Source organism: Triplophysa dalaica, chromosome 19, assembly GCF_015846415.1.
Source record: "Triplophysa dalaica isolate WHDGS20190420 chromosome 19, ASM1584641v1, whole genome shotgun sequence".
NCBI classification, from domain to species: Eukaryota; Metazoa; Chordata; class Actinopteri; order Cypriniformes; family Nemacheilidae; genus Triplophysa; species Triplophysa dalaica.
In genome coordinates this window covers 4,893,989-4,920,592 of record NC_079560.1, presented here as the reverse complement: position 1 = coordinate 4,920,592, position 26,604 = coordinate 4,893,989, and the positions used below count along the sequence as shown (strand labels likewise).

Here is a 26,604-nt window from a genome sequence, read left to right as displayed (position 1 = left end):
TCCAGTTATAACCAGTAGCGTTTATTGAAGCACACTGCAGTCTCATCGGTGATGTTACAGCACATCCTCTATAGGTTTCTTAAAGCAAAGCACTTAACAGCTAAAAACAACCACAATAAAAGACGGACAGATCCACTACTACAACTTTTGTCAGTGAAGCAAGAGGAAGTGTCAGATAAATACACAAGGTTAAGATTGATAGCAAGTTACAGGTATTGCTATATTGGGTGCTATAGAGAATTCTTTATTCAGATCCATGCAGTTTAGTCGTGTGGTCATGTGAGAGGGAAAACGCATCCCGATTGGTCACTGGCAGGCAAGGGGGTGGGGAATCAATTGACAAATAATGAGCGGGTGAATTCCACGAAGTCGAATGCCGATGGGATTTCGCGACCCTTGCCGTCCAGGTAGGGCTTCATGTGGGAAATGCAGTAGTCTGCTTGTTCCTTGGACAAGTTCTGTAGACAAATAAGAAACCACTGAGTATTTATTTCAAACACCAACAATTGTTTCATACATGAATTAGTAAGGTCACTCAGTGGAAATACAGTACCTGGTATAACTCTTCCTTGGTGACGAAAGGTTTGTTCTCGGCACTGAGAGCACGGAAGGCACTCTCAATCTCCTCGCTTGACTTCACATTCTCTGTTTCTCGGCTGATCATGAAGGCCATGTACTCCTGCAAGGACACGTTCCCATCCCTGAACAAAAAAACAGAGAAGTTAGCACATCAAATTTAGAACCTCCAGTACACACTATAATGTGTATTCCTCACCTGTTGGGATCTACGATGTCCAGGATAGATTCAAACTCTGGGTCTGGTTCACCTTCTTCAACCATGGGCAGGTCGTACCCCAGAGACCGCAGGCAGGATTTAAACTCCTGGTGATTAAGACGTCCAGATTTTTCTTTGTCGAAGTGCCTGGGAACAGACATTTTAAATGATGTATCAAAAACACTGTTAAACGATATAATATTTTGGTTTGTCTTCATGAGAGTTCACTTACTTGAACATCATGCTGAATTCCTTCAGGGCCTCTTCTGTTACTCCTGTTGTGTTTCTACAGATGATGAGCAAGAACAGTCAGTAATAATATTTTGAACAGATAATATATTACAATTACTAATAACTAATAATAACAAATATAAACCATTTAATTATTATAATGTATAAATAGTGATATCAATCGATTAAAAAAAAAATCACATGGCGGGAAGCAGCCTCCTTGTCATTTCTGAATTATAACAAAAAACAGAACCATGTCTAAAAGCTGCTCTGTGACAAGCTGTACAGTAAACAAGGCGGCAGCCTCCCCCAATACAAAGTCAATGGAGAGGGTTGGATTATTTTAAATACAATTTATCATATTATCATGTTATCAATGTAAATTGTCTAAAATGTCTATCAATTATAATCATCTATTTAAAATCTTTGGGATTAAGGATTGTGTGAGATGTGGCACCTGGCTTGGATCTGTTGTTCCAGGTTGTGTTGCATTCTCATGCCCAGCTGGTCAAGTTGGTCCCACTGTTGGGCCAGACCGACTGTGCTGTGTTCTGTGTATTTGTTGTCCAGGATCAGTGCCTCCTCCATGGCTGCTCCCAGGTCCTCTATCTTCTTTAGCTGGCTGCGCATGGCACGGATTTCCTGGTGCTTGCGCTACAGAGAAACCCAGAAGAACAAGATATGAGAATAGAGCGTGTCGACATGTCTTGTAAGATTTGTTCCTTCTTCTTTGGTCTCACCTTAGTAGCCTCTAGCTGGGACTCTAAAGTGCCGGATTCTTCCACCATGCAGGACCTGCACACACACAATAACATTAAAACCAGAGGAAGGTGTCCAAGAACACATGGCACATCCATCCAAAAACATCTCATTCACACCTCATATCAGTCTTCATCAGAGCCAATCCAACTGACTGTGATTATAATAGTTCAAAACTAAAATTTATATCACTTGAAACAAAGACATACTGACTGCTATAAGGTTAATATTTACATATAATAACTTGTCATACTGGTTCTATAGCTTTTATCTCAAACCTCCTAAAATGCCCTTTAAATAGGTCACAGCAGGACTTACCAATTGTTTTGTAGTAGATAAGGAGTGACAACTACAAGGGATCCCAGAATGCAACTACAATAACCAAAGTCATGCTAACAAAGCCAACTTATATCCATGGTAATCCAGACCATGCTTGTTTAGGGCCACTGCCCACAGGGATAGAAACTGCTATATTCTTACCACTGCTTGTTTTTATACATGAATGTATGCACAGTTTTAAAGCGATAATTCACCAAAAAAATGAAAATTGTCATTTACTCTTAATTTATACTAATGACTGACTTTCCTTTGTCAAACACCCAACTACATACACTAGGTTTTCAATTCACTTTCATTGACTGTATTTTACAAAATTTCTCATTGTGTTCCACATAAGTATATCAGTCATACCTAAAATGGTAGAGTTCTATTCTTGGGAAACTATCGCTTTAAAAAGCAAAATGTGCAAAACCGAAAGTTCTATGGAGTTAATAATAAAAGTGCCGTTATTTCAACAGTTGTATTTACAACTAGAAGTGACACAAAAATGTCAATGCACTGGTGACCAAATTCAGATCAGGATAAAGAAAATTGCAGTTCCACATTGCAGTTTCCACCCTGAATCTGGTGCATGAAGATTTTCTCTAAAATGAAGAAAAAACTGAAATAACAAACGTGGATGGAAAAAAACGTTTAAAGAATGAGATGAAGTGTTCACACTCCTTAACATTGGTGCCAAAGCCAGGCTTGGTGGATTAAGAAGCTGGAAGGGTTCATCTCAAAAAAAGCCTCACGGCACATTGCAGTGAGTGTTAGTGAAGAGAACACACACACAGAGAGCCTTATTGGTGGGGGTCAGACTCGAGTGCATGAGAAAAAAACCCAAAGGGTGTGAGGGGTGGGAGTAAGAGGCCAATCAGAAGAAGGAAAAATCGGAAAAGACCTTCCGGAAAGATCATCATCGACTTCATACTGATAGACACGGATTACCCTCCGATAGGCTATGCTATTCAGAGACACGAGGGATGTGGGGAATGAAGAGGAAATGGAAAAAGAGTGTGAAAAAACAGAAAAGAATACATTTGGAAATATTGACAAAAACATACCATAAAATATGCAAAATAACAGCCATCTTAAGTCATTTTTGATGACCCAAAGAATGACAAAATCTAAAAAGTCAGGAAATGATCACATGACACCTTGGATGAAAACTGTCCTAACCGGAAACTCCCAAATTCATGCTATGCCAAGAAGTATATTTTAAAGTTTCAATTTCACAATGCATTTTACTTAAACGCCACATCACACACACACACACACATTAACACACACACATTGTAGTAAAATAGAAAAATGTAATATTAACCCATCCAGTAGATATGTCCTGATTTGAGAAATGATCCCAAGCATCGAGGTAGCAGCGAGATCGTCGACAAGGGAGAAGGGACGGGGATAGATAAAAAGAGAGAGATAAACAGTTAACACATTGAGCGGTGACACTACTTAACATTCACGTGTGGGCACATGTGCACAGAAGTGGACCAGCACAAAGCCCAACTGTAGCATATCAAGTGTTTTACATGAATTCCATCACTTAAACAGACAACACAACAAAGCATGCAGTGATTCCAAGACTAAAGGCACAACGAAATTGGACATTTCAGAAAGTTATATGGTGATAAGGAAAATACATGTGTGTGGTGTTCAGTGTACAAATCCCTTGAAATGTAATGTGATAAAGAGAGCAGCTCAGCACACTGTGTGGCGTGTGTACCTGGTCTCCTGTAGCCACTGGTGGAAGGCATTGGCATGCTGGGCAAACTCCTGTCTGAGTTTATCGTTTTCCTCTTGCCTCCTCTGTTCCTTCTGCAGCTCCAGCTCACGCTCCTGGAAAGCAAAGTATCAGAGAACAACGTTACTAGAGAATGAAAAATATGCTAATATATAATATACCAACAGAAGTCAGTATTTTTTGGACTGTAAAGTTATAGCGAGAATGCATCAAGAAAATGCTAGTGTTGATTCTGAAGAGTGGTCAACGATATTCCATGTTTTTCTATCAAATAAAAATAACGTGTCAGTATTCCTCTCTTTACCTTAATGATCTTCTGAAGGTTCCTCCAGGTCTCCTCTAGCGCATTCATGGTGAACCAGGTATACGGGTTGGATGACACTTGATAACTCTTGATCTGGCGATCGAGCTCTGCCAATTGGCTAAAGTCGGCCTCCGCTGAGCTCAGAGATGAGCGGAATGCATCGTGAGCGTCTCGCAGGGCCCTGATCTCCTCCAGAGAGTTGCACCTGACGGGGTCGGTCAGATCCTCTTCAGCATTCTCAAACCAGCTGTTGAAGGCCGAAGCCTTCTTGGCAAAAGTGAGGAACAGATCCTCGACCTGAAAATAGGTCAACATTACAGCAAGACAATCTTGTTTTTGGAAACTTCTTTTCAGGCCGTAAACTTGTTTCATACCTTTCTGAAGTGCTCCTGGGCCTCCAGGAGCTTCTTCTTGCGGGCAGCTGAGTTCGACAGAAGTTGGTTCCAGCGCTTCATGAGGGTGGCATGACGAGCCTCGATGGCTTTAGACTGCACGTGTTTGGCAGCGAGCAGCTGGTCTTTGAGGGCTGTGATGTTGGTGATGCCCTCCTGCTGGAAGGCCTGTAGACCAGCGTCAAAGGTTTCCTAAGGCAGGTGGAGGAAAGAAGATCAGGGCCTATATTTTGCTGAGGAGACAACATGCATTCACAAACTGAGATTTTGTTTAGTTATGCATCGTTCATGTCATACTTGTTTGGTGAGCAGCGTCTGCACAGAGGACAGATCACGACCGTAGTCGTCTGTCTTCAGGCTGTTTTCCTTTTCACCTGATTAAATGGTACACAAACACGGTTATAGATTCCAAAGGAACAATAGAGAAAACCAACCTTTTAGTTCATTTGCATGACATTTCCCATGTTCAAAAACACTTTTTTTAACTCAGTTACTCACCGATCCAGGACTCCACCACATCAGCCTTCCAGTTGAACTGCAGGAAGGCAGAGTTCTCATCCAGCTTGGCCTTCCTCTGGGCGGCAGCTCTCTCCAGCTCTGATACCTTCCCACGCAGGGCCGTCATTTTAGCCACGATGTTCTCCACGTGGTGATTCTCCTGCACAAAAACATCCAGTTTTACAAACAGCCCCCTCATAAACACCAGTGAAGCTTATTTTACGTACAATAAATGTAAATGCATTAGTTAAACGGTACCTTCTTAATGAGTTCATCTCCATTTGAACACACATCATTGACTCGATCCCTGTGCACAGTAAAATCTGTCTCAAATGCTTCATGCTTCTTCAACAAGCCCTGCAAAACAAGACCAAATGCTTAGAATGCTCTTCTGTTTGGATTAGTTTTCTAGAACTTCTTATATGAATCAACTATACCTGCACAGCTGCCAACGTATCTCCGTAATCCTCACTTCCAACCAGGTTCAGTTTCTCATTAATCCAGGCTTCCTCTTCCTCGACATTCGCAACAAACTGCTGATATTCCAGTGACTCTTCTAGTCTCTGCCCACTGAATATCAATAAATGACAACTTTCAAAATACCGCCTGGGATACACAGAAGATAAAAGAGAGGAGAAAAAACCCAAAGTTCTAACCGGGCAGCAGCCAAATCCTTCAGCTCCTTCCAATGCTCCACAAACTGAGCCAGCCTCTGCTGGATCTCCTCCTGTCCGATGGTGTTGTCATCAGACAGCTTCTTCCCAGTTTCCAACACAGACTGCAACACCAAAAAAAAGTTAGCATTTAGCTGTATCTCAAAAGTCAGGGCCATGCCCTCTATATTCTTAAAATCAAATGTTCAAGTTTCTCCTCACCTGAATGGCTGGCTCATGAGCTCCAAGCTCCGCCTCCAGCCTCTTATGTTTCTTCCTCAGATTCTGTACTCCTGTCAAATCACGTCCATAATCCTCCGAGCTCACCAACAGCTTCTTTTCCCTGGTGGAAAACAAAAGGTAGGACATTTTTTCAAACAGTTCTTTTAGCAACTCAACAAGTTTGAGACAATTTAAGATTATGGTGTAATCTTACTTTATCCAAGACTCCTCATCATCCAGGTCCCTGAAGAATTGATGCAGACGATGCGACTCGTTCAGCTTGGAACGGCGTCCACCGGCCATGCTCTTAATCTTGGTAAAGCGGCCGTTCACAGCGTCACGCTTGTCCTTGACTTGAGAGGTGTCGAAAGCGCTGCTGACCATCAGGCTGTCAGCTTGGCCGTTGAGATCTTTCAGACGGTCCTATCGGAATACAAGGAAACCCATGAGCAACTAGAGTACTACAGTGCACAGGACTTTACCTTTTTGGGACTTTATGGGTTGTACTCTACCTCATGAGCAGAGATGTCGGCCTCAAGAAGCTGGTGCTTCTTAAGTAGATTGTTGACCGAGGCCAGATCTTTCCCATAGTCCTCAGAGGCAAGAAGAGCCTCAACCTAACAAAAGAGGATATAATGTCAAAAGTCTTGAAATATTAACTTTTCTACTGTTATTAACCGTAAAGACCTACAGAGAACTGTTCTTACAGTCATAAAATATAAATCAATACCTCAGACAACCAGAAGTCAAAGTCCTTGATGCCAGTGTTGAAGTTCTGCTGCTTGTTCGCCTCCTTCAGTTTCTGACTCTTCTCTGCAGATTTGTTGACGAGGAACTGCCACTGCTCATCCAGAGCATTCAGACGAGCCTGAAGGTGAATGTGAACATGACAAGCTGAGTACAAACTGCAACAACACGCTTATTACTGAAATACCCGAGATTGTTACCTTGACGGCATCCTCACTTCCAGCACAGGCACCTCTCTGGATGAGAGCATTGCCCGTGTCTATCACCCCCCGGATACGATCAGCGTTAGCGTGTAATTCAGCCTCAAAAGCCTGGTGCTTCTGGTGTTTGCTCTAAAAGTGGTGACAAAGCGAAAGAGCAAAACTGAGCCACACACAGTGAAATCATGCATAGGTGCAGCTATGGGTGCAGACTTGGAAAAGCAATAGCTGGTTTTGTATCTACCTGTGAAGTAGAGCTGGGTGATATAGTGAATTTTTTTGGCCAATTAAATGTTATACATTTTTGAATGAAGAACGCTGTTTTCCCTATTATGCTTCATATTCTTTTTACAACAAACTCCCTGTAAATATATTGGAAATATATTGCCCAGCACTACACTGTGGTGTATATTCATGTGTCATTTTCACAAACTTATCTCTGCAAAAGCAGTGCAAAAACAAGCCTTGTTCAAATAGCTATGGTATCTGAAATTCATCTGAAATGTGTGCAATAGTCTACGTAAAGACGGTTTGTAAATTTTGATGTCCTATCTGTAGTCATGAAAGAGACTTTTAACATAAATAACAACAGAACATACACATCACAAAACAAACACATGACGCGGATACCCCATCGGCATGGAAAAAGCAAAAGTGAAGGTGAATTTACACACCACCAAACATGGACAAACAACACTTGGAACTCAAAAACTCTGAACAGGACACAAACAAAGTCTGATGGAACATTGATGGACAAATGATGGACTGAAAGGACATTATCTAGCACACAATGAGTTCTGGAGAACCTACAGGCGTTGGGGTGTTTTGTCTGAGATCATTCCACATTTTCTTAGGGTCCAGAGATACAGGAAGAAGGAAAAGGCACTTCCAAACAGCTTATGTAAAGCATTTGCTGATACATACAAGGGAAGCTGGGCTGCTGGTACTGTACTGCATAAGAATTCTTGGCATAGCAAATGTGTTATTGATTTTGTTGTTTTAACACACTATTTCACAAAAAATGCAAAGCTGAATTATATGTTTGAAAGAACCTTTCCATCTCCTCTCTCTGGTTTGACATGTCTATGTTCAGAAAAACATACTGTAGTATGCATAGCATACTCATGACTTTCTATTTTTTTCTGAGACGAATTATCCGGCTGTAAAGCCAGATTTAGTATCTTAATAGAAAACTAGAATAAATGCCAAAATAACCGTTTAACTTAAGCGAGAGTAAAAATGTAGAATGCTCAGTTTTTTATGTGTGCAATTAATTAAACAAAGACATCCCAGCGAGATAAAAAAATGCTGCACTGATGGGTGCAAGAAAGGACACTGACACGATGATACGACTATACAAAGCAAAACATTTGAAAGTGCGGACACAGACATACGGAACTCAAATAAAAGTATACAGACACATCAAAAACGAGACAACAAACAAGTGGAGAGACCCTACTAGGGTTAGTTAGCTCTGGCACACTACTCCACTTACCAGCAGTTTGGACAGCTAGAAACAGACAATGGGAACACAGACAGAGGTTCAGTTAAACTTCCTCAAAAACAGTTGGGTTGAGTTGGGGATTACAGGAGAAACATTGATTAGAGCTGCTGTGTTTAATAAGCTATTACATATTTAGGTTAGACTTAAGAAGAAGAATTGTCATTACAACATTTGAAAATAATAAAACATTATGACAAATCTGACTATATCTGAAATTCAGAAGATGAGCCAGATTCCTTAAGTGGAATGTTACCTGGATGTTTGTCGGGTCCTTGTAAGACTCGTCGGTGGCGGTCTGGAGCTTCTCGCTGATCCACGCTTCGATCTCATCCACGTCTCTGCTGAACTGCTGCAGAGTCTGCGACTCGCCCAGTTTGGAACGCTTCTCAATCATCTGAGCCTTCAGACGGCGCCACCTTGAGGTCAGGAGAATGCATTCATCAGCATGTGACACAACATCACAAAAATGTCAATTAGTGTGAACTGTGACGCAACAAAAACTGACCTGTCCAGGACTTCATTGCGCCGGTTGAAAATGTCAGGCTTGGCGTAATGGTCAGCGCTAACAAGCTGATCCGCAAAAGACTGTAGGGCTGCGATCTTCTCCTCCTATAATAGAATCATACATTGAATTGATTAATGCAGCAAACACTACCAACCACTAACCAAACTGCACAAACGTTAAATCACCTCGGCAAATTCATATCATGATGATGCAAACAGACCTGGACATTGATGGCTTTGTCAAAGTCCTCATGTTTCTTGATGAGAGCCTCTACGCTGTCCAAGGAGTCGCCCTTATCATCACTGGCCAGGAAAGCCTCACGTGCTGCCATCCAGTTTTCAGCCTGCTCGCAGTCACGGTTGAACAGCTATAGGAGGAGTTCAAAGAATGTTAGTTGCTGGAAACATTGCCTTGTGTGGTTCGGTTTTTGTTGTAAAAATGGTCTTTGCTGACCTGCAGCTCAAGACATTGGTCCAGCATCATTCTGCGCTGGACCCAGGCCTTCTCCAGGTCGGCCCGCTCCTGATCGAGAGCCTCTAGCTTCTGCTGGATCTCAGGGCTGGCGTAGTGGCCACGAGCGAGCAGCTGCTGTCCAAACTGCTCGAAGGCCTGGAAGGTGCCTGCACGGGCATCAATCTCAGTGCGGTGCTCCTAAGTGAAAGACAGAAAATAATTGACCAAATACAATTTCATAAAAATTGGATATAATTATTTCTGTCCATGGACTAAATAGGATTTTATGATAGACTACAACATGAAAACATGCTTCGGCACCGAGTACTTGGATGTTTCTTCATGGCATTCAGTACCTGGTGTCTCTCCAGCAAAGCTTCAGCTCCAGTGACATCCTTGGCCAACTCATCAGAAGACACCAGCCCTCTGATTCCATTGATCCAGGACATGAGATCCCTGGAAGACGACACCACAGACTTATAAGGATTCATTTGTGAATAAAGTTTGATGGTGTCTTGGTTGTAATTGCAGTTAATAGATTGACTTGTAGAACACTTTTGGATAAACATGTACGCCAACGTGCCTTGATGTCGCATAAAAACCATTCCATATTTTCCTCACCTGAAGTCACTGAGGAATCGCTGCAGATCATGCGAGTTGCCCAGTTTTTCTTTGCGCTGGTCGGCGCGTCCCACAAGGCTGCTCCAGGCTGTGTTCAGCTCGGTGCATTTCTCCTGAATGTCATCCACCGCTTCAGGATGAGACTGAATCAGACGCTCGGCAGTCTCCCCCAGAGAGTTCACCTGCGACAGGAAAACCATAATCTCATCATCATCAGCTGTTCTTAACCAAGGAACCAGCCGTTAACTGCTGGAAAGTTCTTACCTTGTCACCCAAAGCAGCCAGGTCTCTCTCAAAGCCCTCGTGCTTACGCTGCAGAGCCTGCACGCTGGCGAGATCATGACCGTAGTTATCGGTGTTCAGGGCTTGATTCTTCTCTTCAATCCATTCCTTGGTCTCATCCGCATCCCTGAAAAACACAACGAGTTTAGTTTCTCGGCACTTGATAAGCTCATTGGTCATCGGTTGTATGATGGTTGTATGTACCTGTGGAACCTCTGCACCTCATGAGCACTGCCCAACATGTTGCTTCTGTCCTCGGCCAGCTGCTGCAGAGACCTCCAGCGGTTGTTAAGCTCCTACAGAAAAACACATGACATTGAGCAGCCAATAAGAGATTAATAACGGCTTCCAATGAGCTAATGATCCAAGCCGCTACGGTACAATGCGTTTACTGTTCATTTCATGCAAGTAAGTTAAATGGCCTAACACAAGGTTCTCAAATTTTGCTCCTGGTGGACAAATTTTTATGAAAGAGTTGGGTGGTTGCACTAGCCAAATACTCAAAAAAGTGTTAATGCATTCTACAACAACTCATTTAGCCCCACCAAAACAGCAAGCTTTGGACAATAAATTGTCCCTATTAATGACAGAACACTATGGCAAACAGATCTAAGAAAAGGGATGGGGGTTCAACTTCACAACTGTGACGGTTCAGTAATGGGACGTGACACCAGCGTAAGAGCACCATAATGAGTTAGTATTGTAGGTACAGAGACAGAATGCAGGGTTTAATGGGGTGGGTTGAGGAAATACAGGTTTACTTGCAATCTTACCTTTATAGTATTAAAGTTGGCCGTTGTTTGAACAGCCAATCGAACAGACTATATCGAGTCAAAGAATTACCAAGGAAGAGACAGAAGACAGGGAAGGAACAGAAAAAAACACAGCTGTCAAAAGAGCACTACCATGTGAGTTGAGTTTTTTTTTCTTTTGTAACCAAAGTCAGAGCAAATTACCACTGTGAACAAAACCCAGGTCAAGCCAAGCCCAAACACCACATCAAATTTAAGTATGCTATTAATAAACACTACACAAAATCTTTTAATATTACTTGAAGCATTTCAAATGTAAGCCATGGTGTTGCATTACCTTCCAAGGAGATGCACCTTTGTCTGCTTCATCCTGTGAAACAAGACCCATACAATAAGTTTAAACATCATAAAATCAATTGATTTTGACACACAATTCACAATATTAAGAAATTGTAATATCATTAAAACACACTGGTCAAAGTGATTATTGGTATATTTCCAATATATCTCTAATTCCAACCACTGTTCAGATAAAATGAAGGGCATAAAACAATAATGACCTTGCCAGGAGCTGAACCCAGCACCTCTTGTTGCTGGGTGGGATGAAGGTATGAAGATGGGAGGAGGAGAAAAGGAAAACATAGGTAAGATCACCACATTCATGATCTGAAAAAATCTAAGTATACGATTCATATCTACAGTATACTTAGTATAGTACACTCACACGTTCACAATAAACTAATGAATGAAATGTTTTATATTTGATGAGAGATGTAAAATCAAAATGTGAAGGACATGGATCATATTGTGAGTGCTCACCTGGGCCTGTACAACTGGAGCTTCCTCTGCCATCAGCCCTTCAGACTCCAGCTCTGAAGCCACCTTGTTTATGTCCCTCAGACGAGACTCATTCGCTTTTAGATCCTATTACAACCAAAAGGAGATTGTTTAAATATGGAAGACAGCAACTTCTAATGTGCAATGCTATATTTGTTCATTAAACTTCTTCTTCCAAAACCCTAGACTACATTAGACCTACTTGAGGTTTGTTTGAAGTTTACTTTACATAGCCGTCCCAAATGAGCTAAAACTTACCTTCTGGAAGTCATCAAACTTCTTCTGCAGGACTTCCACTTGCTCAAGATCAGAGCCGACCTCTTCGTTGGTAAGAGCTGACTCTTTCTCATTGATCCACTGCTGCAGTTCGTTCGCCTCGCGGAAAAGCATGAACTTCTTGCAACTCTTCTCCAGCATGTCCTTCCTCTTCTCACCAAAATCTATCAGAGTACCATACCTGAGAGAGAAAAGAGGACAGGGAATTTAATGCAATGTTCCACCATCTTTATGGAGGGACTGGACAATCTCCCTCTAGGAGAGTATAACTGGAGAGGAAGCCATCTCTGAATCAATTTAAGAGAGATTTGATTACATACAGTACTGTGCAACGGTCTTAGGCTTTGTGTCTTCAGGCTTTTATGTTATCTTCTAAAAGTAGTATAAGCTGGAAATTCAATCATAAAGAACAATGTTCAGAGAAACCTATCTTCTTATCTTCTCCAAGGCAAAAACGTAACATCATCCAGTCATTCATAAAATAACTGCAACAACTTTATAAAAACTACCCAGGAACTGATTTTGTCACTCTACTATAAACTTCATTAAAAACTTTTCAGGGTATGATTTAGAAAAACATTACTTCATTTTCACAAATGCCTAAACGTTTGTATAGTACTATACTTTTTTTTGAAATACGTTTTGAAATCTCAGTAGTTTATCTAAGTGCACAGATGCTCTCCAGCAGGGTACATGGGTTCACAGTCGGTGTGAAATCTGCATTTTCAAGTAACTGAAAATGCAGTATAAAACACAAAACATACAAACCAGATCTAAACAAAAGGAAAAGGTCATAAAAAAAATCCAAGGGTCACAACAAAGAAGACCTTCTATCACTCGACAGAATAGAAGAGTTGATGAAGTTTCAAAACCTAGTCAGCTGTCTGTCGGGCCAACATTGCAGTAGGCAGCTAAACTAAGCTAACTTGTAAAGTTTATACTTTAGTTTATGAGGCAATCCCAAATGTACTGCACAAATCTCTGGGATGAAAAAATTCAAGATGGCATATTCATTAGGAGAATTACAAATATATATTTTAATGGTTAAGTGAAAAGCATTTATCAATGTAGTAAAAAAATAATATATTTCATATTTAAAAGAGAAACAGATTCTCCTTGTTTAGTATAGCAGCAAAAAGTCCCACTGACAGATTTACTCTCCATGTGAATTGTTTTGTATCAATCACTAAAATGCAGTCAAGAATCCATTCTATTCACTCAGTAGACTAGGTTTTGAGCAGATTTGACAGGGGACACAGATTAGCTGAAAGACAGATTAATTTTAACAGCAAAATTAGAAAGAAAGAGCACATGTATCGACAAGAAAGATGAAAATGGCAAGATGAATGAGGTTGCACGTTCTTTATTCAAGGATAAGACATGGGTCAGGCCTACTCACAGTTCCTCCACCTGCTTCATGCGCACAGACACGCTGCATGCCTCCTTGGTGGCTACAGTCCTGCCACAGGGCAAGGCAAGCAGACACATGCAAGCATTTCAATTAGGAAAGAAAGAAAGCAAAGAGGAGTAACAACGGATCAGAAACATTATTAAGATTAAAGGTAGTTATAGCAGCCTTTTTTGAGGTGAAAGCTAAAGAGAAATATGAAAGAAGCTTTGTGTTAAAAGAATTATGATTTGTTTCAGAGGGTAAATTAGGTTTGTGTTAAAAGAATTATGATTTGTTTCAGAGGGTAAATTAGTAGATTGAAAAATTATAACTAGGGCTGTCAATTTCTCATTTTAAAATCTAATCAAATGAATCACCTTTACTGATTCCATGCTAACTTCTCTTAGTAAACGTGGAAGTCTTGTTGCTTGATTGTACATTTTATCTACGGGTTAATAAGCCTGGTTTATAATTAATACAAATTAACATATTTAAATTGTCAGCCCTAGTTCATAGTAAAAAAAAAAGATTTGCACAAATCTAAAGTCTCGTTATGAGAAACCTGAAGGCGAAACGACTCTTACTGATTATCAATCTGTTCCTGTCGGAGAGCGATGCTGCCTTGTTCGTCCAGCAGATTCTCACGAGAGGATGACTGAGTCGGGTCCAACTTCTTCACATACGCCGCGGGAACAAAGCCCTGTCTGTCATTCACTTCCACTTTCCACCAGTCCTAAAGCACCAGACAACACATCTGTGAGTTCCTTTGCTTTTAAATACGGAGTCATCGCATGATAAATTGTTGCGAGCATTCTTACCTTGTTGGTGCTGTTGAGCAGCGTGAGGATGTCACCCTTCTTCATGGTGACCTCACGTGGACTCTTCTCCTGATAGTCGTACAGAGCAAGAACCAGCTCCTTACCAGTCTCATCGTCAGTGGGGGCCACTTGTTGCTGTTGACAGATCCCGCGTAAAAAGTCAGATGTGATTGACAGGGAATTGAAAAAACAAAACATTCACGGATACAGAATTAGCATAAAATGGAAAAGGTATAGAAGTAACGTTATTATGAAGTCTTACTCTGCAGGCCTGAGCCTGTTCTTTAAGGGCCAGGATGCTGCTTCCATATGCACTCAGATCAGACATCAACGCCTCGTGTTTCTTCAGCAGAGCCTGTAAGTTTAAAAACAGTTATAAGAGCTCTCGAAATTTTCTGTTTAAGTGAAGTAGCGTCCCATTCTCCATAAGGGATCAAAAAATCATCAATAAATGAACTGTAAATCTGCCAGTTAAGCATTTCTTGAATCTATAAACAATAATTAAAAGATCATCGAAAATCATAACTGAAAGGAAACCAAGGAACTTTGACTTTACTATATACGATATAAACCTTATCTCAGCCCTTTAAACCTTAAAACTGGACAGTTCAGATATAATCAAGCCCCGCCCCATTCTTCACCTCTGCAGAGTCCTCATCCTTCCCATAATCGGTGCTTCCCACGATGGGCTCTTTCTCTCTCATCCAGGACTCAGCCTCATTTGCATCAGCAAAGTACTGCTGGGCCTGCAGAGAGTCCTCCAGATCTTGCCTGCGCTGAGCTGCTTTTCCCTTCAGCCCATCCCAGCGGTTGTGTAGCTCCTGTTGCTTAGCTTTCACATCCTCCGCTGCAAAGTGACCTAAATTTAGAAAAAGAAGACACAATATTTGTTCAGGACATTCAATAAACCCAAAGAATATTCTTGTCAAGAGTTCTGCAGTTTTTCACAATGTCAATGCCATTCCCAAAGCTATACACAGCCAATTGCTTATTTGTTTATTTCGATACCTGGTTTAAGTCACCAAAAACTAATTCTTACCCTCATCCACCATGGCCTCGCCTTTCTGCGTGACAGCCTTGATACGGGGCTCATGACCGGAAATCTCTGCCTGTAGGGCCTGGTGCTTCTTCAGAAGGTTCTGCACTCCAATAAGGTCTTTTCCTGAGAGAATGCAAGAAGTTGAATGCTCTATGAGTATCAATTAACCAGGTTTATTCTCATGTCTTTAAAATGTCAGATCCTTCCACCAAGACTTTCGCTTACGAAACTCAATCTGGATACTAACCTCTGTTTGTAGAGGAAGCGATGGGTTCCTTTTCTCGGATCCAGGTCTCCTCATCCTCCACATCTCTGAAAAGCTGCTGGAGGCGCAAAGAGTCTGACAGCTTCTGCTTACGAGCAGCCATGGGCTCCTTAAGGGCCTCATAACGTGCCACCATAGCCTCCTGTTTCTTACGGATGTTATCAGCGTCGAAATGGCCGGCCTCCTGGAACTGCTTGGCCTGAATGGTGATGCCATCAATACGGTCCTGTCAAAGAGATAATAAAAGCTCTCCGTTGAAAAAGACTGTTGAGATTACATTGACAAAGCAGAAGAACCATAATTTCAAAGCATCTGCATTTGTATTAACATCCACAGTAACCAAAGTTTGTTACCTGGTGGGCTGCCACATCCGCCTCCAGCAAAGCATGTTTCTTTTGAAGGTTTTGGACGCTGGTCAGGTCTTTGCCAAAGTCATCAGAGGCCAGGTGTCCCTCCACCTCATATAACCACAGCTCGATGTCTTCAACATTACGATTGAACTGCTGCTGCTGGTTGGCTTCACGCAATTTAATGCCTGAAAGTGAAAAGGAAGTGATGTCACTGTAAAATGCATCTATCGATAACATTGAGACTGAATCGCTTGCACTACTGCAAATGAAAACTATTAATCAGCTAGAACATATAGCTTGAAGCAGTCATTATTTCTCACCTTTAAGCTCAGTTGCTTCCAAAAGTTTCTTCCACTGTGAGCTGACCTCATCCATGCGTGTGGACACCTCGGTGGTGGCGTAATGTTTCCTATCAACCAGCTCCTGGCCTGACTTCTGCAGCGCGTCAATGCGGCTCTGATTGGCAGAGAGCTCGGCCTCGAAGGCCTGGTGCTTCTGCACCTTCCCCTGCAGGTTAGATGGGTCCTAAAAGAACATTAAGTAGAGGACTGTAAATAAAACTCCAACATTCGTAAAAGCTTGTGTCCATCAGCAAAACATGCACCTTGTAGGCCTCATCAGTGGCAGTCTTCATCTTCTCATTGATCCAGCTCTTGAGCTCGTCAGAGTCCCGGAAAAACTGCTGCAGATGGAAAGAGTCCTCCAGGGAAGTACGGCGAAACTGAGCACGCTCATGAAGGGCGTTGCGTCTGCTCAGCAGCTGAAGTACAAAAACAAGAGGTTTAAAGCGCAGCGCTACCTGTGATTCAGCATTTTGTCAGCAATCATTGAGGCGAAGAAACTGCTTGCCACTCTGTATCGAAGGGCATTTCAGGGTGCTAATCTCCACTTACTGCATCTCTGCGGGTGGCCACATCCTCCTTGGCGTAATGGTTGTTTTGGATCAGTTTGGTTGCAAATTCATCCAGGGCCTGCAAATTTAAGAATAAAACAAAATAAACAAAATATTAACTAAATATAATTGGGTGTGAACTGGTTTTTAGTGAAATATATGGTTTCCTACAGTGATCTTCTCCTCCTGGGCACTGAGGGATTTCTCGAAGTCTTCGTGTTTCTTCAGAAGTGCTTCAACGCTGTCTAGAGAGTCTCCGAGATCTTCATTCAGAAGGAAAGCCTTTGAGGAGGAAAGATTGCACATTTCATCCCATTGAGTGAAAGTTACATCTTTGAGAAAATGTTATGATCCAAACATACTGCACAAACTGATCTCTTACCTCTTGCTTGCTCATCCAGTTGTCGACCTGCTCTGTGTCCCTGTAAAAGAGCTGCAGGTCCATGCACTGCTCATACTGCTGCCTGCGCAGCTCCCACAGCTCCAGAAGAGACACCTTCTCTTCAGACAGGATGCCCAGCTGAACACAAATCAATAAGAGGTTAATATGATGTCCATTTCAGAATTGTGAAGACAGTAAGCTTACAACTGGCCTAAACAAAAACAGATCAAAAGACATACTTTTTCTTTGACCTCCTCGGAGGCGTAGTGTCCCGTATTCAGCAGAGCTTGGCCTGCCTCATCGGTAGATTTAAAACTGTCCTCGTGAGCGTCAATCTCACCCTGAAAAATAAAAATGTATTATTAATTCATATCTACTTTGCTACGGAAGCTAAAAATTGTTTTTAAAATACCTTATGCTCCTGGTGGCGGTCGAGGAGAGCTTCGGCTCCGGCCACATCGTTGGCCAGTTCATCTGCATTGATCAAAGCCTTCATCTCGGTCACCCAGCTTGTAAGGTCCCTGAAATCTGCAGTGAATCGCTGCAGCCTAGAAAATACACGGCAACCACATGATCACAATCCAGCACTAAGGAGCTGAGCTAATGGTAGATTTAAAATCATGGAAGGGTGACTCACCTGTAGGAGTCGTTGAGGCGGGTGTGACGCTCTGCAGCCAATGTGCGGATCTGCTCCCAGTTGGTAATGAGTTCATCTCTCTTCAGGTGGATCTGAGAGGCGTTCTGGGGATGTGTTTGCTGCAGACGGTCTGCCTCACCACCAAGAGTGTTCACCTGGGGAAGAAAGTTCATATGCCATTTACCACTCTTTGCTTTTGACATTTTGTCCATCGCCTTAACAATGATCCACAATTCACATTCATGAAGATTTGAGAATGTTTGTAAAATTGGCACGCTGAATTAACATTCTATAAAGTGATACACAATTACTTAACCTGGCAAGGTCAAATTGGTACTGTAGGTTCTTCTGACTCCAAAATAATAATTATATTGTAAAAAGTATGCAGACGTGCTGATACTGACCTTGTCCTCCAAGGCAGCCAAGTCTCTTTCCAGCCCCTCGTGTTTCCTCAGCAGAGCTTGAACACTAGCAAGGTCACGGCCAAAATCATCAGACGCCATCAGTTGCTCCTTCTCCTTGATCCAGCTGATTGTCTCATCCACATCCCTGTGCACAACGATTTATCATTTCCGTAACCAATGTCCATTTCTACGAGTATTCTTAAGTTCCTTCACCTAACTGTTCTCTTATCTGGCTTTATTTTAAACCGTCAGCGATTCAAGATTGACATCACTTCCTGTTCCGAGTCACTTACCGGTTAAAACGCTGCACCTCAGCAGACCCAAACAGCTTGGCCTGTCGCTGCTGAGCCAATCCTTTTAGCCTCTGCCAGGCAGCGTTCACCTCCTCCTGCTTCTTTAGGATGAGTTCGGCCTCTGGGTGGTCCTCCTGGGTTAGCTTACCGGCTGCCTGGTTCACCTCATTCACACGCTCCTCGTGAGCCGCCAAGTCTGTTTGGAACTCTTCAAACTTTTTCTGCAGAACCTCCACATGCTCCAGGTCCTGACCAAGTTCCTCTGAGGTGACGATAGCTTCCTGTAAAACGAGACCTAGCTTTAGTTCATCTCATCCGAGATGGAGGACCCAAACACTTCGTTTCGACATAATGAGAAATCTCAAGACTTTGTCTCTTTGTAAATATGATCTAAACTTCATATTTTCATTGGGGTCTATGACGTGATGTGAATATGACGTCTACTGTTTTCTCACCTTGTCGCTGATCCAGTCTAGGGCATCCTCGCACTCACGCAGGTACTGCACCAGCTTCTGGGCCTGCAGGAGACGCACTCCCTTCTCCTTTGTCCTCTGCAGCAGCAGATCCCACAGACGATGTAGCTCCTCTAGACGGGTCTGAGTTTGAGGAGAAGGCAGTGAGTAAACATAAAATCAAAGCCCTTTACTCATCCAATGCAGGTTTTTCTAAGAAAGCTCAGTTTCAGTCCAGAAATGTATTTTTTAAGGAAGACTAACTAAGTTTAAGATCACTAATAGATTGTAGAACACTGCACACAGTTCTTTTAAAGACCATGCATTTCAGAAGTAGAACAAATTCAACAAATAACGCTTCACAACACTCAAGTACCTACTGGTATATAATTCCCATAATTGACACTTTTAACTACTGGTCGCTGAGCTGTCCGGTAAGGCGTGAAAGACTGATGCATACAGGCAGATACATTAAACATACCATATCAACGTAGACAAATAAGCACATGCACCCACATAACATGTTGCATTATCAGTTTCTCAATTTTTACAAATGGTTTTAAAAAAGGTGTCTCTTACTCGGATGGTTTCAGCTGCAAAGTGGCCCTCCGTTATCATGAGGTTGCCGGTCTCATCCAGTTTGATTATGGCCCCGGCGTTGGCCTGCACCTCTGCCTCAAACGCTTGATGTTTCTGGAGCTTTCCCTGAGTGACGAGCAATACACAAACACATTAGGCTCTATATATGTTTAAGGCTTTAAATTAGATTTATTGAAGTATTTGTATTACTTTATGCAATCCTAATTAACTCTTCACAACCAAAACATTTAAACTGAGTTTTAAACCACGAGTTCCAGTGCTATGATGGGAACAGCACTGTTTCGCCTTTGAAATGTCTGTCTCTTATATTTTCTCACCTGTAAGTTACTGGGGTCCTTGTAGTTCTCATCAGAAGCAATCTGTAGCTTCTCTTGGATCCATTTCTCCAGCTCATCTGCATCCCGACGAAAGAACTGGAAACGGTACGAATCCTCAAGTTTCTGCCTGCGCACAGTGGACAGCTCTTTGAAGCGTCGGTACCGGTCCAGAACTTGCTGACGGCGGTCCTGGATGTCATCAGCCGACTCCAGAACTTTAACTCCACTGACATCCATTTTCTAGACAAAAGTTGTTTTGGTTAATATACCTATAAATATCAATTTGGGGAAACCAACTAAAAAAATAACTTTTTAGGGTTTCAAAGAACCTCCATGTAGCTTTCTGAGAGAACAAACAGTATGAGTGTTAAAGACAATGAATCATAGAAATGGCTTCCAGGAAATACCCTGCCCAAAAAATTCATATAATTTGCGATAAAGACCTTAAAGCAACATTCTACATATGGTTCTTTAACACACAACTCAGGCAGCCATTTTATGTTAATAAAACAACTTATGTTAACAGATAACTCTTCCTAGCAATAGCCAACAGCTGAGCACATGAGGGGGCCCGTCAGAAATTCCTTACGTCTCAGAACTAACAGGCACAAAAAGAGTGCTTCCATCAGCCCCCCGCTGACTTTGAACACAACCCCCACCAGCACAAGGCTAGATCCATCCCCACCCAGCAGCATCTGTCCCATGGTTTCAGGGTAGTGTGATTTCAGCTATGTTGAGGGAGGAGGGGGTAAACGTATCCAGAATGACTTCACCCAAGGCCAATGAGACAGGGGTCACACCCTGATTACATTAATGTAATGTCCCCCTTTCCTATCGACAGGGGGTTTAAAGTGGAAGTTGGAACCATTTCACACATTTCCTCTGAGAGAGCATGGTTCTAGGTAATAACCTGCTGGTAACCTAGTTAGCTAACGTTATGAGCAGGATAACACCCATACCTAGTAATGTTTTTAAAACAACAGCAATTGAGTCTTGCATGAAGAATGCAAAACAAACCTATATTGCTACCATAATCATTATTTACAATGAAAACAGCTGATGAGGTATTCAGTTGACAATCCAACGCATGTTCCGGTCCATAGCACATAATGTATCAGACAGTCCTTGACAATTATAATCAAAATATTCACGGTGATGATAAAACCATTCTGAAAGCAAGGATTCATTTCACACACAAGTGCTAACATCTGGACTCATTCTACATTGGTGTGCGAACAGTTGAATGTTCTTCAGCAGAAATGAGATTAAAAAGCTTACTTACTTTCAGCACTAAAATGGAAATATTGACCCTTTCTGTCAGGGAAAAAAAATAGTTTATTTAATAATAGCACTGTCATGTGGTTTTATGTAGATGTTTACAGATCAGCTGACAATCATTTCACAGAAGTGCTTATGGGAAAGCTTCCGTTCCAAGATCATTTAAGAGGCATGTGCTCCATTTGCCGAAGCAAAACCCATTACGGACACAAATGCGAGCATTTAAGGCTTATTGAAGGTCAGGGGGAAACAAAACAGCCCTTTTAACAAATGTAACAACGGTCGGTCAATGGAATCAACCATAGAGTCAATGTAACATGCTGTCTGCCTAGATCAATACAGTCTTTTGTTACGCTGAGCAGAACTGCCAGAATCTTTCCATCAACCCCCATGTCGACATTCATATGATAAAACAAAATTGGCTTGTAAAGCACCCATCAGCAGAAGATCAGCTAAGTAAGTGACTGCAATTTACAAAACATCCAGATGCACACAACAGTAGGGTGAAAATAAAATATTTTATAATTTTTGTATTCAGCATCAACAAATCAGAAAGTAAAAGGCTGATGTAGGATCCATGAGATAGGTCCTATTAATCCCACAGTTTGACACTGGGAAGCATCAAATCCTCTTTGGCCAGAGAACAATCGCTAATAATTAGGAAAAGCACAAAACACACCCAGATGTGATGTGATGAACAACTGATGTCACAGCTCGCAGTGGGATTATCCCTCCCTGCTTTTGTGCGGATGTGTCCTGTTTTGTCCAGATCAGCCGGATGGATTCTGCCCTCCCCCTAACCCAGCCTCTCCCAAAACGATCCACAACTCAATGTCCTCTTGGATCAATCAGGGAAATAAAACAAGCTTAGCCAAGATTCAGTCTGACCACTATTTGGGACAGATGTCAGGGACACCGTATAATTCAAAGCACCATTCCGATAAAAGAAAACTGCAACATGAGGTATGCAAAAAGCGCAACAGACCACACCCCGATGCACAGCAAATATTTCCAGACACATTCTTTGAATCGCTAACATGTCTTTAAATACTACTTCTCCTCTCTAACTCTGCATAACATCTCCAGACCGTTGTCTAAACCTTGAAGCTCAAAGCTGCACAATTAAATAAAGGATAAAAACGCTAATAAAAACTCACCAGAGTACAGAGCTATGGGGTCACAATAGCATCACTGCAGTCTAGCTGAAGCAAAAGATAGCGCCTCAAACACGACTGCGTACAACTGATAACAAGTTCACACGTTTTTATCCCTCCCTGTTCCACTCTGACTTTCGCGCTCTATCATTTTTCGTATTCACTTACATCCAATGCCAAACAACCAATATGCCAGTCCACCAGCTCTCTGGAACGTTCCTCTCTCTCTCTCTCTCTCTCTCTCTCACACACCCTCTTTTCCTCGCATATTCATTCATCGAGTAGAGTGCTTCAATAACTGCCTCTCACATTCCAACCACATGATGACACAGGCAAAGTCCAACGGTCATGTATGATTTATGAAACAGCGAACGATTACAAGAGATTTATGAGATTGCATTTTAAAAAACATTTTAGTTCCTGAAGACTATGTTATTTGAAAAGTTCTGTAGAACCAACAATTTGTCATACAGTCAAAAAACCACTTCAGAAACACAAACCCGTTTCAAAAAAGTAGGTGATTTCAATAGATAAAAATTATATATAATCCCACTCCACCAAGATAATCAAGACACTATAAGAGTTCTCAATTCCCACTTGGTAGTGATAATGAGGTTGTCCTCTTATAGACATTCTTCAGATTCTCTCAGAGAAGAGACTGAGGCCTATAAATAACCCACAATCCGCCGGCACAGATTCTCAAAGCAGCATTTGGAAGATGTGACAGACAGTGATGAGACACATAACCATTAACCTGGTTTATTAAAATAAAACTGAATTTAAAACTGAGCAATTAGCACATTGACAAGTAGAAACTCATCGTCTCACATTCTTCTGGCTTAAAATTCATAACGCATTCATTTTTCATAACGCTCATTTTCTCACCGCCCAAACATTCAATGTTCAGCTAGAGTAAAAGCACTTATCATAAAGCATACTCCCACTGTCAAGCTGGGAATACTCAGAGTAAGGTCACGTTTAAAGCCTAGAAGTTTCCATGGTAACCCATCTGTATCCAAGGCCGATGACGGCACAATGGTTGGAAGCAGGCCTAAGGAATTTAGAGGAAACAGGCGGGCTGTCTCTAAGGATTCAGCTTGGATAAGTGTAACTGTTCGAAGAAACCAAAGAGCCACTAGAACAGGAGGTGCAGTCAAACGGGAGGTACATTCTTTCAATTATTTAGACTCTGAATAATTAAAAGAATCTACCTCCCTTTTTTAGAGCGTATCCTATTGACTCATTTCAAATGGGTAATTTATCAAGTGTTGAAGATACTCAACAAGAAAGCCTTGATTCTAAATATTCAATATTTAAGACTATGGAGATCTGCAGATAGAAAAGAGTCACAACGGTTGTTACAGAATTTAACTTAAGACTCAACTTAAAACATGATCGAATCAGGGATCAAATCAGAATCAGGGATCAATACATCACACACAAGCAAAATGAATGTGATTTACTTAATCCACAGCAACATGTCACTCGGTATCATGCAAAAAAAACAAAACCATGCAAGTGCCACAAATCATTAGAAAAAAAAAACCATTAGACGTGCATTATCCATGATACTACAAACATCAGCCACAAACTTCACAACTGACTTCTTCAATATGGCAAAAATAATATCAAATTAATCTCAATATGGCTCTTTACCAAATGGAAACTGTGATATCCAGTCACTTACGTTCAGACCAGGTGAATTCAATTAAGATTCTTCAGGGTCTAAGTATGCAAAAAAAACATTACAGCAACAAAACAGTCTCTGGTAGCATTAATGAATCCATCTATTCTCCTACTGCAGTGCAGAGAAAAGCATCAGCCCTGCAGTGACGGGGCCTGCGTGGGGTGACAGCCAAAGCAGAGCCCAGCCCTTGCGTTTTTCTTTTTCGAGAAAATGAGCAAAGACTTCACTCACACGGTTCGATCCAACTCTTTACAATACACTTACTTTAAATTGCTATGTTAACTAAACCACAGCAAATCAGAGGAAGAACACACAGAAAATAACACAAACTGGTTGTTACAAACTTTACCTTCAGTTTAGGTTTAATAAACTTGGACATGGTGAAAGCTGTCACTGGGGAGGCTACAAGGCGTAATATAAAACGACATTATTGGTTAAGACACTTGGGTTTTCGAGTTAAAATATAAATAGAAAAAACATTCAATAAAATCAAGACTTGCTTAAGGGAGTCACCGTGCTGCATGCAATAATATTTCTATTTTATGCAAGTTAATAACATAACAACGATCCAGGGAAGATAAAATATGATAAGCATCAGAGTGAATGTGGGGACATATGAAAAACTGTGTTCCTTAGAACCTGGGGCAAAAAGTAAACCCCATCAGGTTTACATTACACTGGTACGCAATGTGACACCAGAACAGACAATGGCACTCTGCCTTGGGCCTGTTATGTACAGCATGACAAGGCTTAAGGTAGTGCACAAACCAGCCATGACTTAGGGGTTCACAATATCTGCATCAACATGGACATGAGCAGAGCATTACTTAGTCTGTGTAGGTCATAACAGTGCCATTCCTTCTCTACAACAAACATCACAAACCGATAAGCTGTCTTAAGTACGTAGGGCTTCCTTTATACCAAATATACCTTCAGCATCATACAAATTATGGACAACTGGGAGTGGTCCACTAAAATAACGCAGAGTGCACAACTGCACTGGCAGGACCTTCAACCTTAAGAATACTGCCGTTTCAATGTTTTGGGACAGGAGGACACCACACCCTTCTAAAGATTTTTTCAAGGAAACAGGACAAGGAGAACAATGAACTTCAATGTATTTATTTCAGCAACATATGCTGGTTGGCAGTGTGTGCTGTTAACCGTAGAAAAACTGAATTCCAGTCACTAAGAGATGACACAGAGCGCAAGGTTATCTCATAATGAATAATTGCATTGAGGCACCAGATCTGAAAATAGACCTGCAATTTGATTAGAAGGTGAAATTCTAAAATAGACATATTATACTTAAGCCGCTTAGTGTGACTACTGCATACTAATGTTAAGAGACAAAACATTTCTTTTGGGGGTTTTGTTTATGCTCAGCGGGGCTTTGGCAAGTCAGCATTTGGCATGCATGGTTAAGTCACCACTACACCATAAAAAGGGAAGTCCATGGGTTCAAAAGGCAAGTAGCATTTTAACAGTTTGAAATGTCTTTTTACAAATTCTTAGGCAGATCATTTCAATTTCAACAACCGCTTGTGCCATCTTTAAAATATATAATTTACAGGAAAGACGAATATTTTTAACAACCACCTTTTTACAGATAATACAGTCAACAACATATCTACCCAAAAGGCTACTATAATCAAGCATGAATCTAAGCAATCATTTGTTATGGTTTATTGCGACTGTATGCAAGATGACGACCATAAAAAATCAATAAAAGCCAAGCAAAACCCCAGGCCTCTTTTTAAAAGAATTAATCCAATGACAGAAAGAGAGACAGGGCGGATCCTATCTGCCCGTCCGAAACGTATATCTGTCTTTACACTAACCCATTGAAAATAAAAAAAAACACTCTTCATTCGTTCTCCTAAAACAAAATCAAATCAAACAATTTGTGTATTGTTTTTGAGAAATTAAAATAGTTGGAAGGCAACTGTGGTCCATCTGCAAGTCTAAATGCTTTCCAAATGCTTATAACATTATAATTCAATGCAGTTGCCCGTTAACCACCCTATACTGTCCCATTCAGTCATACATATATTTAAATTAAGGTGGTAATGCATCGACCTGTGTCATGTTTAATGTAGCCGTGAATACGTGTTAGCTTAGCAGCTAACGGCTTCGTCGGGCAGTGTGAAGCGAAGCTCGTCTGAAAAAATGTATTTGAAATTTATATTTGCTCAACGATACAATAGCAGTGTGTTTATAGTCAACTTAAATAGATTAAGTATTTTCAACATATGTGAAAACGGTCATTGAAACGCCCCTCACGGTCGCGGCAATAGCAAACGCCACCTAAAACGAGCCATTCCAATCCAATAGTTTTGTGATTAAAGGGTCGGAGAAATGCATTTTGTTTGCAAATAACACACACACACACACAAACAGTTGTTATGTTGTGTAAATACCTACCTTTTGTAATGTTTTTGCTCTATTTCAGAAGCTGGGTGGAAACGGGTGGCGACCTCAACGATTGAATTTACAGCGACGCTCGAGCGATCGAATGGACCTAGGTGCGCGAGACGAGACTGACATCATGCACTGCAGCAACG

At 41.5% G+C, this 26,604-nt stretch overlaps 1 protein-coding gene across 9 annotated transcripts; it reads right to left on the bottom strand.

The window, feature by feature from the left end:
* Window positions 1–7: 7 nt before the first annotated feature.
* sptan1 (spectrin alpha, non-erythrocytic 1) lies at window positions 8–26,604 on the bottom strand. Of its 9 annotated transcripts, none has more exons than XM_056730374.1 (57): window positions 26,465–26,604; window positions 19,922–20,161; window positions 19,584–19,709; window positions 19,008–19,148; window positions 18,553–18,833; window positions 18,260–18,404; window positions 17,856–18,010; window positions 17,631–17,766; window positions 17,458–17,559; window positions 17,219–17,356; window positions 17,008–17,118; window positions 16,838–16,915; window positions 16,549–16,704; window positions 16,265–16,469; window positions 15,948–16,129; window positions 15,577–15,820; window positions 15,330–15,452; window positions 14,932–15,149; window positions 14,553–14,645; window positions 14,291–14,425; window positions 14,057–14,205; window positions 13,482–13,541; window positions 12,065–12,263; window positions 11,789–11,893; window positions 11,530–11,562; window positions 11,307–11,339; window positions 10,991–11,038; window positions 10,422–10,513; window positions 10,200–10,344; window positions 9,936–10,117; window positions 9,671–9,770; window positions 9,315–9,512; window positions 9,082–9,228; window positions 8,862–8,965; window positions 8,610–8,772; window positions 8,348–8,362; window positions 6,853–6,984; window positions 6,636–6,773; window positions 6,418–6,522; window positions 6,120–6,328; window positions 5,906–6,026; window positions 5,687–5,808; window positions 5,468–5,600; window positions 5,289–5,387; window positions 5,031–5,190; window positions 4,830–4,906; window positions 4,515–4,724; window positions 4,141–4,437; window positions 3,819–3,931; window positions 3,411–3,428; window positions 2,988–3,050; window positions 1,747–1,801; window positions 1,464–1,660; window positions 1,008–1,061; window positions 776–922; window positions 554–701; window positions 8–458 (listed from the first exon to the last, which is right to left on the bottom strand). In XM_056730374.1, exons 2-57 carry the CDS (start codon window positions 20,156–20,158, stop codon window positions 333–335), a joined length of 7,503 nt encoding a protein of 2,500 aa, XP_056586352.1. In that variant the 5' UTR covers window positions 20,159–20,161; window positions 26,465–26,604; the 3' UTR covers window positions 8–332. The 9 variants fall into 9 exon arrangements, with proteins under 9 accessions (XP_056586352.1, XP_056586353.1, XP_056586354.1 ...); XM_056730375.1 differs by lacking the exon at window positions 26,465–26,604 and adding an exon at window positions 22,357–22,489; XM_056730376.1 differs by lacking the exon at window positions 8,348–8,362.

What these genes read in the sequence shown, in the direction of transcription:
- sptan1 (XM_056730374.1), bottom strand. Translation starts at nt 20,158, where the DNA reads ATGGATGTCAGTGGAGTTAAAGTTCTGGAGTCGGCTGATGACATCCAG. An exon ending in TGGCCACCCGCAGAGATGCA is followed by an intron (nt 16,705 to 16,837) that starts GTAAGTGGAGAT and finishes TTTGTACTTCAG; the next exon opens with CTGCTGAGCAGACGCAACGC. An exon ending in ATACGTTGGCAGCTGTGCAG is followed by an intron (nt 5,388 to 5,467) that starts GTATAGTTGATT and finishes CTTGTTTTGCAG; the next exon opens with GGCTTGTTGAAGAAGCATGA.